The sequence below is a fragment of the Peromyscus californicus genome, unplaced genomic scaffold (assembly GCF_007827085.1).
Source record: "Peromyscus californicus insignis strain IS unplaced genomic scaffold, ASM782708v3 Scaffold_4__1_contigs__length_199733344, whole genome shotgun sequence".
NCBI lineage: Eukaryota > Metazoa > Chordata > Mammalia > Rodentia > Cricetidae > Peromyscus > Peromyscus californicus.
In genome coordinates, this window is record NW_026294562.1 from 16,149,209 (window position 1) to 16,162,810 (window position 13,602).

At 47.5% G+C, this 13,602-nt stretch overlaps 1 protein-coding gene across 4 annotated transcripts; it reads right to left on the reverse strand.

The window, feature by feature from the left end:
* Window positions 1-244: 244 nt before the first annotated feature.
* On the reverse strand, window positions 245-10,942 carry Nolc1 (nucleolar and coiled-body phosphoprotein 1). 4 transcript variants are annotated; one of them, XM_052712333.1, is made up of 13 exons: window positions 10,753-10,942; window positions 7,474-7,529; window positions 7,216-7,361; window positions 6,980-7,116; window positions 6,229-6,391; window positions 5,129-5,247; window positions 4,721-4,859; window positions 3,695-3,823; window positions 3,454-3,567; window positions 2,748-3,359; window positions 2,492-2,598; window positions 2,252-2,344; window positions 245-2,090 (listed from the first exon to the last, which is right to left on the reverse strand). In XM_052712333.1, exons 1-13 carry the CDS (start codon window positions 10,870-10,872, stop codon window positions 1,932-1,934), a joined length of 2,094 nt encoding a protein of 697 aa, XP_052568293.1. In that variant the 5' UTR covers window positions 10,873-10,942; the 3' UTR covers window positions 245-1,931. The 4 variants fall into 4 exon arrangements, with proteins under 4 accessions (XP_052568293.1, XP_052568291.1, XP_052568292.1 ...); XM_052712331.1 differs by having other exon boundaries at window positions 6,229-6,394; XM_052712332.1 differs by having other exon boundaries at window positions 7,216-7,364.
* Window positions 10,943-13,602: the final 2,660 nt, after the last annotated feature.

Here is a 13,602-nt window from a genome sequence, read left to right on the forward strand (position 1 = left end):
TGTGCATTAGCTGAACTAAAGCCTGAAGAAGAGCTAAGCATGGTGGACACCATCTTTAAAAAAAAAAGTGGGGAGGGGGCTGGGCCTAGGAAAGGCACCTCATGAGAAGTGTGGCTCAGACCTGGCAAACTGCTGTCCAAGAAGCCTCTGTAGTGAGCTCACAAACAGGTCCCAACCCTGGCCCTACATGTTCTGCTGTTTACAGAGCTATGAGGCCTTACACTCACAAAAATAAAACTCTGAATACATCATAAACCATCCAGTTTATTGTTTTGCAGTAAGACGTAGAGCTCTGACCATGCAGACATCAGCACATTTTCTTCCTCAAGGAGCTGCCACAGAAAACCAGCTTTGAACAAGTTACCAGTGACTGAGGGAACTAATCCCGGGAGGCCATTCTTGGGAAACCTGCTGTCTGTTCTTGCCAGGCCGGCGCTTCCCTCCCTCCTCCCTCCCTCCCTCCTCCCTCCCTCCCTCCGGTCGAGCTGCCAATGGTCACATCCTATGTCTTCATAATCTACTTACTCCCTTGGCCCAGGGCTCTCTGCTCGTTTATGTATTTATTTATTGACTGGGGTGCTAGGGGTCAAACGAGGGTCTGATGAATGCTAGGCAAGCACACTGTCCCGAGATGCCTCGTAGCCCTCCCAATCAGTCTGGATCAGTAACTTCATAGAGAAGGTACTAACAATTAGTCCAGAGGACCAACTTAAACAAGACAATCACTCCCATGTAGCAACTTCAAGACAAAATGCTCTGTTCAGATGCCTCCAACACTGTTCTCAAGCCTCAGTCTCTGTAAGGTTTGACTCTTTACCACAAGTTTCCTGGGATGTACCCACTGTAACCTACTTCACATTGAGGACTGAGGATTTTAATTAGTCATTTCCATTTCTTTGACGGGTATTTTCAACCATGCAGAAATCACCCCAATTAATTTTGTGTCACTACTGTTACCAAGACAGAAATAATTAAACATTATGTCATTCAGTTCCTGGTGATGTTAAAAACAATCAAATATGGTCATGAACTTAATATACAACAGCAGTAAGGGTCAAGTTGTTGAAAATGCTTTTCAATGTCAGAAAAGCTTGCTTTGAAATTAAAACTAAGATGTACTGTAAACATGTAATAGCAATAATTACTGAAAACAAAATACTCAAGACAGTTACATTCACACCACACGAGAATCCTGCCTGTCAATCCCCCCCACCACCACCACCACACACACACAGGGTTTCTGTGTAGCCCTGGCTGTCCTGGAACCCAGAGATCTGCCTGCCTCTGCCCTCCCTCACCCGTCCCCTGTGCCCCCAGTGCTGGAATTAATTAAAGGCATGAGCCACCACTGCCTGGCTACTGCCTGTTATATCCAAGAACAGCAATTTCATCCCCAAAAGTTGTAGATCCATGCTGGCTTCTGAAAGCTTCAGTCTCAGACCCAATAAATGAAGACGAACATACAGCATGCTTAAAAGACAAATACCAAAACCATTAACAGTCAGTGCCCGCCATGGTTTCGAGGGAAGGAGGGATAAAATGTGGATGTGTGCACTCACATGAGTAGAATCCTCCGATGAGAAAAAGTCTTACCATGTGACATTTTGCTACGTCTTGGGCAATAGCTAAGACTTTAATCTGTGGAACTCATCTCTGAAAATCACAACAAAAATTTCTACGAAATGATTTAATATAAAATATACAAACTTCTCAGTATGAAGACCCACAGAACAGGAAGGCAAAGACAACACTCAAAAACAAACCCGTACAAAAGTCGGAACAGAAAAGGATTGGAGACCGTAATGACAGTCATGACCTCTCAAATCTGTCCTTGCCAAGACCCTCTCCTAACAACACTGAGTTTCCGGGTCCACTGGAGGGAACTGGCCAGCCTTCCGCCATCACCCTTCCTTCGCTAAGATGACCACAGATCACTCGCTGTCAAACTTGACGGAATTGACCTGGACGGAGATGGAGCCTCCCCGGTAGCTGCCTCGCTTCTTCTTGGTTTTCTCGTGTCGGAAGGACTTGCCTTTGGTGAACTTCAGAACCTGATTGGCTCGTTCACCCCAGTCTCCAGCCGCACCTCGCTGGTAAATAAAGAGAGGTTAATACACAGAAGACGATCCCAAAGCCCTGTCACCTTCTCCCTCTACTGTCCCTTCGAGGCAATCTGAATCCATGAGGTTCCAGCACCTAAGCCAAAGCTGCCCTTCCCTCCCAGATCCCAAGAGTGGCCAACACTCCGCACCTTGGCATCAAAGGAATTGTCTGCTACTCGGGAATCGACCTCAATCTCCTCCTCCCTGACCCTTCGGAATGGGGAAGACGCCCTTTTTTCTGCCTAGAGAATGAAATACAAGTTAAGATGAGGTGGTTATCTAACAGCTCTCCTTACAGGCCTGTGGCGTCAGGGCCAGACTGTCAAGGTGGCCCCAGGGTTCCTCTATGCTTTAGGGCTGGATTCTGAGAACACTGTGGAGCAACGTACTTTCTTCCTTTTTGGAAACGTGTTGGGAGTCTGGAGCTTAACTTTCTTAGCTTGAGGAGTTCCTGCTTCCTCTGATGTCTCACTCTGCTTCCGCTTCTTTCCTGAACCTACAAAACAAAAAGCCAGACTCAAAAGCCAGGCCTGGTAGAAACCTGCAGCCAGCACTCAGGAGGCCAACGTCCCCCGTCTCCGTCCCTCCCTGAGTCCACCCCAGCAATGGAAGACAAAACCCAGGGGTGGCTCTACAGATCCAGACCTGGCTTGGAAGCCGACACTGCTGCCTTCTTCGTCTCTTCTCCCTCCTCGCTTTCCTCCCCTGCTTTTCCGTTCTGAGGAGCTGGCGTGCCATTGGCCTTGCTGGCCTGTGGTTTAGCAGTGCCCTTGCCCTTGGCTGGCGCTTTCTCCTCCTCACTGGAATCTTCAGAGGAGCTGCTGCTCTCATTGGCTGCTGCTTTCTTCACAGGGGCTGCTTTGGAAGGGGTTCCACCTCCTGCGGCCTTCTTCTTAGCTGCAGGCTTAGGTGTCTTCTCCTCTTCATCACTGCTGGAACTGTCTGAGTCAGAGCTGCTGTCCTCAGCCTGAGGAGCCTTTTTGGCAGGCAGAGAAGGTGCTGCTTTAGCAGTCACCTTGGACTTGGGGACGGTGACGATTTTCCTCGCTGTCTCCTCCTCACTGGAGCTGCTCTCCTCCTCACTGGAGCTGCTGTCGGCCTTTCTGGTCGGAGGTTTCTGGCCACTGCCTGCAGGTTGCTTAGGAGTTGCAGCTGCCTTAGCCGCAGATGGCTTGGGAGTGACAGCTGACTTGCTTAAGGGATTCTTGGTGGTACTGACTGGCTTGGTAGGAGCTTCATCCTCAGAACTGTCCGAATCTACATAAGAGAGGAGAGAATCAAATTCAGGGAGCCCTGTAACAGCACCCCCAAACAGTGAAGACCCCGCAGCCCACAGGCTGGGCAGCGTTACCTGAACTGTCTGAAGAAGAGCTCTCTGCTTTCTTCTTCGCTGGAGCTGGTTTGGCAGGGGTCTTGGAGAGGACTACTTTAGCAGGGGCTTTTTTCTCTTCCTCCGAACTTGAATCTGGGGAGAACTTGTGACATTAGATGGGTCCAGATTGGCAAGCCAACCAGGAGAGCAACAGAAATGTCACAATGTACAAAGAGGCACGGAGCACCTCCTTGTGGAGTTTGACTACAGCCTGACTCACCCGACTCGTCACTGCTGTCCTCACTGCTTTCTGCAGGCTGTTTCTGCACAGCAGCCTTCTTTGGAGACTGGGCTGCCACGGATTTCTTTGGCAAAGGAACAGAAGGTGGTGGGACGGAGCTGTAGGGACCTATTTAAAAGGTACAATAGTTTTGAAATGGGGCTGGAGAGATGGCTCAGAGGTTAAGAGCACTGACTACTCTTCCAGAGGTCCTGAGTTCAATTCCCAGCAACCACATGGTGGCTCACAACCATTTGTAATGAGATATGGCGCCTTCTTCTGTATACATAATAAATATATAAATTTAAAAAAAAAATAGTTTTGAAATATGCATTTGCCAGGCATGGTGGTTCAAAAGGCTAATAGGGGAAGATCACTGTGAATGAGGCCAGCCTGGGCTACAGAGGGAAAACATTTCAAATAAACAATAAAAATAATAGGTCCAGTGGTGTTGCACCCCTTTAATCCCAGCACTTGGGAGGCGATTTCTGTGAGTTCCAGGCCAGTCTGGTCTACATAGTAAGACACCGTCTCAAAGAAAGTAAGTAGCCGGGCAGTGGTGGCCCATGCCTTTAATCCCAGCACTCGGGAGGCAGAGCCAGGTGGATCTCTGTGAGTTCGAGGTCAGCCTGGGCTACAAAGTGAGTTCCAAGAAAAGCGCAAAGCTACACAAAGAAACCCTGTCTCGAAAAACCAAAAAAAAAAAAAAAAAAGAAAGTAGATAGAGATAGACAGACAGACAGACAAAATCAAATATGTGCCCTTCTAAGTACAGAACCTGAATACTATGCATAAAGTCCTGGGTTTAATCTCTAGCACCACAAAATAAAATAAAGACCTCAATTCTCTATCTACAGAATGTAGGCTGGGATTAATAAGTCATTTCTGAGTCTAGGTTACACTAGGCATTGTGGCTTCCCTCTTGGTTGTTTTTCTGGACTTCTTTCTGGAAGAAGCTAGTTGCTGGGCCATGAGGACTTAGTTTTACAGGCGGGTTATACAGCTTGACGCTCCATGTCCAATCACCTGGTTTTTTCTTCATGGGTTTTTTCTGTTCTTCCTCTTCACTGGAAGACTCTTCACTGCTAGAACTCTTCTGGGTGGGGGTGGCAGCTACTTTCACTGGTGCCTTGGCCACAACTTGCTTTTTAGGTACAGTCTGCACCTGAGAAAAAAAATTTACATTACAGGAAAATATCTTCTCAAATAATCCAATCAGGTTGGCAGTAGTGGGTTCAGGACTATGATCCCAGCACTCTGGGAGTGCAGAGGCAGGTGGATCCTTTTGAGTTTGAGGCCAGCCTGATCTACATAGCTAGTTCCAAAACAGCCAACGCTACAGAGAGGAAAAACAAAAACAAAACCAAGCAATCCCGAAGTGGAGAGACACCGCCGGTAGTTCCCTCACTTCATCCTTGAGAGTTAGAACCTAACCTTCTTGGGGGGTGCTGCTGCCTTCTCCTCTTCTGAGTCATCACTGCTGCTGCTGCTGCTGCTGCTGCTGCTGGCTGCCTTGCCATTGGCTACTTTAGTTTGTGCTCTAGCTGGTGTACCTGAGAAACAGAGATATTAAGACAAAGTGGGAGACTTCAAAAAATATCCTGTTAACAACACAGGACTTAGAGAGTCTCTATCCATTGTAAGGCTAGTGAAATGGCTCAACGAATAAAGGTCTTTGTCACCAAGCCTGATGACCTGAACTGGAAGCCAGGCAGTTACATAGGCATTATGACTATGTGTCGTCGGTGATTAGCCATCAAGAGGCTGAGACAGGAAGTCCTTGAATTTAATTGCTGCTCAGCCCTTCAACTAAAGAGCAATCAGTTCAAGAATGCTGTGGGTTGCTAGGCAGAAAGCAAATTTCAAAAAAAAAAGTTTTCCTTGCTGGGTGGTAGTGGTGCAGGCCTTTAATCCCAGCACTCAGGAGGCAGTCAAGTGGCTCCCTTAGTTCAAGGCCAGCCTGGGCTACAGAGTGAGTTCCAGGACAGCCAGGACCATTACACAAGAAACCCTGTCTCAAATAAACAAAAAAAAAAAAGTTGTTTTTCTTTTTTGCTAAAATCACTGCTTTTCTTATATACTGGCCCCAGCCATAAAATTTTACTTAATTATGTTTCTGATTTCTTTCCCCCTCTTTGGATGGCCAAGAACTTGATAAGTGGACTAAGCTGGCCTTGAATTTACAGTAATCCTAATATGTCTATAGGGGTTACTGGTATACACCATCCCTGATGGGGTACACATGTGTAGTACTGAGGACTAAACCCAGGGTCTCACACATTCAAGGTAAGTACTCTACCACAGTCTAGCACATCCCCACCCTTACATTTCCCCCTAAAACTTTGAGACAGGGTCTTGGTAAGTTTTCCAGGCTTGCCTTATACTTTCAATCCACCTACTACACTGTTCTGGGTAGGTGAGATAATAGACCTTTACGGCCATGCCCCGGCTAAAGAGAAGCGATGAAGACCTGTAATTCAGCAACCATGCCATTTTCCCCTGGTTCCAGCCTACCCTCCTGGGGACAGAAATACCTGGTTTGGCTGAGGCTTTAGGCTGAGCTCTGGCTGCCGTAGCTGTCTTTAGCTTCTGGGTCTGGGGTGCTTCGTCCTCTGAGCTGGAGTCCGACTCAGACTCAGAGCTCTTGGCTTTCTTAGGCGGCGTTCTGCCTGCCTTGGCTTGGGGCTTGACTGCCTTCTGCTAAACAAAACAAAGATGGCAGCAAGTGTCAGGCTAGGAGGCAGAGGCAGGCGGGTCTGGGTTCAAGGCCAGCCTGGTCAACACAGAAAGTTCCAGGACAGCCAGGGCTACATAAAAAGACCCCACCTGGAACAAACAAAAACCCACAAAAGAAAACATACAAAGGGCAATCAGCAAGAGCTCCTGGGCACTCAAAAGGCACCCAAGATGCCTTTAATTTTGTTTAAGAGCCTGCTGAAAGGGCAAGAGAAAAGGAAGACACAACACACAGATAAGCAGTGAAAAAACGCTCAACTACGTGATAAAACTGGCCTGCTCCTGACAATCTTGTCATCAGCTCCCAACAAAACACCTGTATTCTCAGGGCCCTACACATATCTCGAAGAACACACAGTCCTGAGTAGAGAAGGTAATTTGGAGACCATCATTCTAGACCTCAACTTTATCATCTCCTTCAAAAATCCCCAGAATTTCTTCCATCCTGAACAGCTTCTACCACCACGACCATAAGCTAGACGCCCAGTTTAGGTGTAGTTTCCAAATTCTTTTGAAGCCCTCTCTGCACAACCAGAGCTGCAAACCAACCTGGACAGGCTGCTTCTTTTTGTTGTTCTCCTCCTCCTCCTCCTCATCACTGGATTCTTCACTACTGCTGCTCTCGGAAGCTTTGGCTACTGCCTTCGCAGCATGCTGAGGCACACTGGTTCGCTTGGCAGGTCCAGCTGAATAGAAGCACAGGCGCCCACCAGAATCACCATGCTGTCCAGGCAGGTGTCGAATGCTCCTCCCAAAGCACCACACCCAACCCTGCACTGCCTTACCAGCCTTCTTTGCTGAAAGCCCTTGGGCCTTTTCCTCTTCCTCACTGCTCTCCTCACTGCTGTCACTGGAGGAGGAAGTCTCCTTCTTAGCCTTCTTGGTCACTGGTCCATTTGACTGTAATTTCCGCTTTGGGGCTTTGGTGGACCTGCTGATGTAGATTAGGCTGACTTCTGAGGGATCAGGGCCTTCTCAAACAAGGAACACAGCCCAGCCCACCTAGGGGAGAAGACAACCCAAGTGTAACAAGGAAAGCTTACTTGAGCCAGAAGCTATAGATGTCCAAGAGGGAAGAGGCATTGGCATCCTGCTGCGTCTGCAAGAAAGCGGCTAAGTTAAAGAAACGCTATGATTCTCTAGTCAGATCCTGTCATTCTTTCATCAAATGCAATCTATCAATCAGCACCGACAAGACAGAGGCAGGCAGATCTGAGGTTAAGGCTCGCCTGGCCAATAGACAGTTAGTTATAGGACAGCCAGGGCTATGTAGAAGACACTGTCTCAAAAAAAAAAAAAGTTATCTGTTACTTACCTACTCAATTTGAAAGTGATATTAGATCTTCATAAGATTTTTCCTACTTGCATGAATTAGGAGAAAAAAAAAATTCCACTTATGCCAGGCGGTGGTGGTGCACGCCTTTAATCCCAGCACTCGGGAGGTAGAGGCAGGCGGATCTCAGGCGGATCTCTGTGAGATCCAGGCCAGGGAAGGTGCAAAGCTACACAGAGAAACCCTGTCTCGAAAAAAAAAAACCAAAAAAAGAAAAAAAATCCACTTACATATTTCCTAGCTTTGAGCATAAGAAAATGGGCTACTTCTGATATAGTATATCTACTTCTAAACCTTTCCATCCATATGTTTTAAAGTGTTAGATTTCAGCAATTAATAATACTGATAGAGTATTAATTGAGGGGCTGGAGAGATGGCTTGATGGTTAAGAGAACATACTACTCTTCCAGAGGACCTGAGTTCATTTCCCAGCACCCACCAGGAGGCTCATAAATACCTGTTAACTCCAGATCCAGGGGGTTCTGATACCTCTGACCTCTGCAGGCACCTGCACTAATGTCCACCACTGTGGGCTTAACTGACTTCTAGGAAGGCACCAGGTGGCCAGGTGGTGGTGCAGGCATTTAATCCCAGCACTTGGGAGGCAGAGGCAGGCTGATCTCTGTGAGTTCAAGGCCAGCCTGGTCTACAGAGCGAGTTCCAAGAAAGGCTCCAAAGTTATACAGAGAAACCGCGTATCAGGGGGAAAAAGTAAAGGCACCAGGTGTGGTGGCACATACCTTTAATACTAGCACTTGGAAGGGAGAAATAGGTAGATAGATCTGAGTTTGAGTCAGCTTGGTCTATATAGTGAGTTCCAGAAAAGCCAGGCAGTAGTGGTACACACCTTTAATCCCAGCGCTCCAGAGGCAGAGCTAGGCAGATCTCTTTGAGTTCGGGAGTGCCAGGACAGCCAGGGCTGTTTGTTACACAGAGAAACCCTAACTCCAAAAAAAAAGAAAGAGAGAGAGAAAGAAAGAAAGAAAGAAAGAAAGAAAGAAAGAAAGAAAGAAAGAAAGAAAAAAAAAGGCACTGGAAGATGGTTCACCAGATAAAGAGTACGTGGGGATAGGAGTGGGCACTTATTACCAGATCACATACCAAACTGTCCTGGCTGAAGGAACTCCCTTATTATGAGACTGATCTGACCCCTTCCCTTTGCAGCAAACATCCCTTCATTTTGCTACAATGAAGTAGCCTACCTCAAAAGGTCTGGTGACTTTAACCCAAGATTCTCAGATCTCAGGCAGGAGGATCAGAAGACCAAAAGGCCTACCAACCAAGTTCCAGGCCAGGAAGGGCTACAGAAACAGGAGGGGGCAAAACACACACACACACACACACACACACACACACACACACACACACACACACACACATGCAGGCCAGGTGTGCAGTCTTTAATCCCAACACTGGAGTCAGAGGTAGAAGCACTTCTGTGAGGCCAGTGTAGTGTGCATCTAAGTTCCAGGCTAGCCAGGGTTACACAATGACACAATGAGACATTGTCTCAAAAATAAAAGTAACAAAGTAACCTAAGTTTTTTTTTTTTCTTTTTCTTTTTGGTTTTTCGAGACAAGGTTTATCTGTGTAGTTTTGGTGTCTGTCCTGGATCTCGCTCTGTAGACGAGGCTGGCCCTCAAACTCACAGAGATTCGCCTGGTTCTGCCTCCCGAGTGCTGGGATTAAAGGTGTGCGCCACCACGACCTGGCGTAACCTAAATTTTTAGTCATGGTTTCATCCTTGGAAAAAGAGCACAGGTGTACAGTCTTGCACGATGCTTCCAGGAACACTACAGCTCTCACATTCCTCCATTTCATCTTGCTCTTACATGGGATCAAACTGACATAACAGCTGTCATGCTTCCTGTCTATTTACAATGTGATTACTACTTTTGTGTATTTTCTCTTGGTGAATCTCATGCACCCAAACTCTGTAAATTAGGCTGGGCATGGTGGCAGACAGCTTTAATCCCAGCACTCAGGAAGCCTAAGCAGATGGTATGAGTTTGAGAACAGCATGGTCTACAAAGCAAGTTCCAGGTAGCCATGCTACAGAGAAACCCTGTCTTGAAAAACCAAAACAAACAAAAAACGAAATCCTTGCAGGGCGGTGGTGGCCCACGCCTTTAATCCCAGCACTCGGGAGGCAGAGCCAGGCGGATCTCGGTGAGTTCGAGGCCAGCCTGGGCTACCAAGTGAGTTCCAGGAAAGGCGCAAAGCTACACAGAGAAACCTTGTCTCGAAAAAACCAAAAAAAACCGAAATCCTGTAAACTAAATGACATCCTGCTATGTTCAGGCATGCTAATACATGCCTGTATCTCAGCACTAAGAGGGTGAGGCATGAGGAAGAGAAGTCCAAAGCCAGCCTCTACTACACAAGAGCTACACAGATCCTGTCTCAAAAGGCGGCTGCCGTGGTCATATATGTAGAAAGTCGCAGAGCCTGGCCAAAGCCTGAGTTTGTTTTATTTCACTACATAGAGCTCCAGGTTCAGTGAAAATTGGCAGACGTGATGCTCACTCCTCCTAGAGTATACTGAAAGCAGCCTAGTCCTACAATCATTATTTCCTTTTGTAAAAACATATGAAGATAAAATCCTAGCCTTCATTAGTCTCAGGCTAAATTACGAACAATGATAAGGCCAACAAAAAAGGACACCAGAAGAACCAGGCACCGACAACCCAATGCTCCCAGTGGGACCTAGCGCTTGCTCATCTTATGTTGTCAGCCACATGACCTGGGCCACGAGGGACCCACGCCTGCCGCCACTGCAAAACTCACCTAGCCAAAGCAGTAAGGATCACTAGTCAGACACGTGAGGGGAGATGCCGAGGCCTCAAGCTTTAGAATGGTCAGCAGTGAGGCTTCGCAGACATTTGACTGACAGACCCCAGACCTCTCTTCCTTGACTCCTAAGCATGTCAAGGCCTACATTCTTGGAGAGCCGTCCCAACCCGGTCCGCGGACCAAACCCAGGACTCACAGCGCCTGTCGCTTTTGCAAATTTATTGGCCACCTCCGAAAGTTGGTTATCACGCAGAAAGCCGAGCACGAGGGGATAAAGGTCGCTGGGAACCACGCGGCGCAAGCCGGTATCCGCCATACTCCCGGTAAAACGCGTCACTACCGTCGCGCACGCTGCACGACTCAGGAACTCTAAAGCACCACCAGGGCAGGGGGCGGGCCCAGTGTCGTCATCACGTCGCGCGGCGCGCAGCGGGAGCGTCGGGCTGGAGGGCAGCTCCCCCCCGCCCCCGCGTCGGAGGCAGGATCCAGGCGACGTCTATAAACTCCTTCCGGTCTCAAGTGCATCGCCATCCTGCTAAGGGCGGAGCCGGCCGACCGCCCATTATGGAGGCGGAGCTTTTGCGTCAGAGGTCACGCTCCGGTCTGTGGCGGGAAAACTTGTGACTTCCCGTGCGTTATCTTTGCTGAATGGATTTTTTTCCACAGTAGTTTTCCCAGCCCCGGCTGCTACTCAGATCCCACAATGACGAATGGACTGCAGTACGCGTCTCTCACCACTGACAATGGCTTCTCTCCTACCGTTCACGTTCACACCCAGCGGTACCACCCAGCAGTTGCTCACTGGGGTGACAACGGTGTTAATACCCCAAACTGCCTGTCAATCATACTTAGGTTACAAGAAAACTAATTATCCCTCTCACACACAATTCCATGGAGTGAGGGGACAGCTCTTTTAGGAGAAAAGGATCATGTATGAAACCTGAATCAAAAAGCAATATACTCTATTAAGTCATAAAAATATTTTCTCCCTAAGTCAGAAGTCACACTGAATTCTGTCATAACTCTAGTATCAGCCATTTGCAGATTACAATAGTCATCCCTCAGGAAGGAATAAAGACCCATTTCCTGTGGCCACCCTTTTACTTTCCTCAAAACAGGCACGCCTTTCTCCTAAAGAGAACTGTTATCTCCCTGTTTCCCAGAGGTGTTTCTATCCACATATGTGCATTAAAAAAAAATAATTTGTGGGGCGTGGTCACACAGGAGGCAGAGGCAGGCGTATCTCTGTTGAGTTTGAGGCCAGCTTGGTCTACAGAGCGAGTTCCAGGACAGACAGGGCTACACACAAAATCCCTGTCTCAAACAAAAATATTCAAGCCCACGCCGTAGACTGTGACCAAGCTAATCTGGTGCTTCACTGAAACACTTAATGGACACAAGCCCCAGTTTAGAAAACCATTATTTCCAACAAGAGTTTCTCATTAGGTGGCAAATGCCTTTAAACCCAGGGCTTGGGAGGCAAAGGCGGGATCTCTTCATCTGAGGCCAGCTGGGTTTAACAGAGAAACCCTGTCTTAAAAGAGAGAGAGATCACTTCTCCCAAAATTTGAAATACTAAATCTCCATCCCAGAAGTCAGTTTGTGTTCTAAAAAGATGTCTAGCCACAAGCCAGGTAGCTCTCACCTGTAATAGCTGCTCAAAGGAGTAGGCAGGGAAACTGAGGGTTTTAGTCCAGCCTGAGCCAACTCTACCAAACTGAGAAGGGACTAGATAGACAGCTCAGTGTGCAAGTGCTGGCCTTGCAAGCATGGATACCCAAGCTCAGATCCTCAGCACTGGTGGAAAAGCAGGTGCTGTGGCTTGCATCCGCAGCCCTAGGGCTGATATGATACCGATGACCCTGCAGCTAACTGGCTGGACTCTAGATTCAGCGAGAGATCTTGTCTCAAAAATAAGGTGAGGGGGCTGGAGAGATTGCTCAGTTATTAGAAGCATTTACTGCTCTTCCAGAGGCTGAATTTGGGTCAGGCAGCTCCCAACCACCTATGAGTCCTGCTCTAGGGGATCCCACATCCTCTTCTGGCCTCTGTAGCACCCACGGATACATGTACATATGCAAAAAGACACACATTTGGGCTGGAGAGATGGCTCAGAGGTTAAGAGCATTGGCTGCTCTTCCAGAGGTCCTGAGTTCAATTCCCAACAACCACATGGTGGCTCACAACCATCTGTAATGAGATCTGGTGCCCTCATCTGGCCTGCAGGGATACATGTATGCAGAACACTGTATATGTAATAAATAAATCTTTAAAAACACACACACATATATTCATATACATAATTAAAACAAAATAGAATGAGACAGTCTCATAACAAAACCTTTTTTTTTTTCAAGAGACGGTTTCTCTGGCTGTCCTGGAACTCACTCTGTAGACCAGAGATTACCTGACTCTGCCTCCAGATTAAAGGTGTGTCCTACCACCCCAGCAAAACAAAATTTAAAATGGGTTTGGTGACATCTTTAATCTCGGCAGAAATAAGCACATTTCTGTGAGCTCAAGGCCAGCCTGGTCTACCTAGCGAGCTCCAGGAAAGCTACATAGCAAGGAGCTGTCTCAAATAAATTAAAATCTTTAAAAAAAAAAAAAGTGAAAAGGAAGACAACTGACCTCAATCTCTGACCTCCAGACAGGGTCACACCTCGAGACACACACACACACACACACACACACACACACACACACACACACACACACACACACCTTTTTCGTTTTCTTTTTTGGTTTTTCAAGTCAAGGTTTCTCTGTGTAGCTTTGTGCCTTTCCTGGAACTCACTCTGTAGCCCAGGCTGACCTTGAACTCACAGAGATCTACCTGCCTCTGCCTCCTGAGTGCTGGGATTAAAGGCGTGCACCACCGTGGCCCGGCCACAATTTTTTTAAAAAGACTAGGCTAGACAGTAGTATAGCTCTTGCTTCCCCATGTATAGGACCCTGGATTCAAAACCAGGCACTACAAAAATAAAGGACTATGTGATGGTTCGGTAACAAAAACACTTGTCTTTCAAGGATAAGGAATATGATT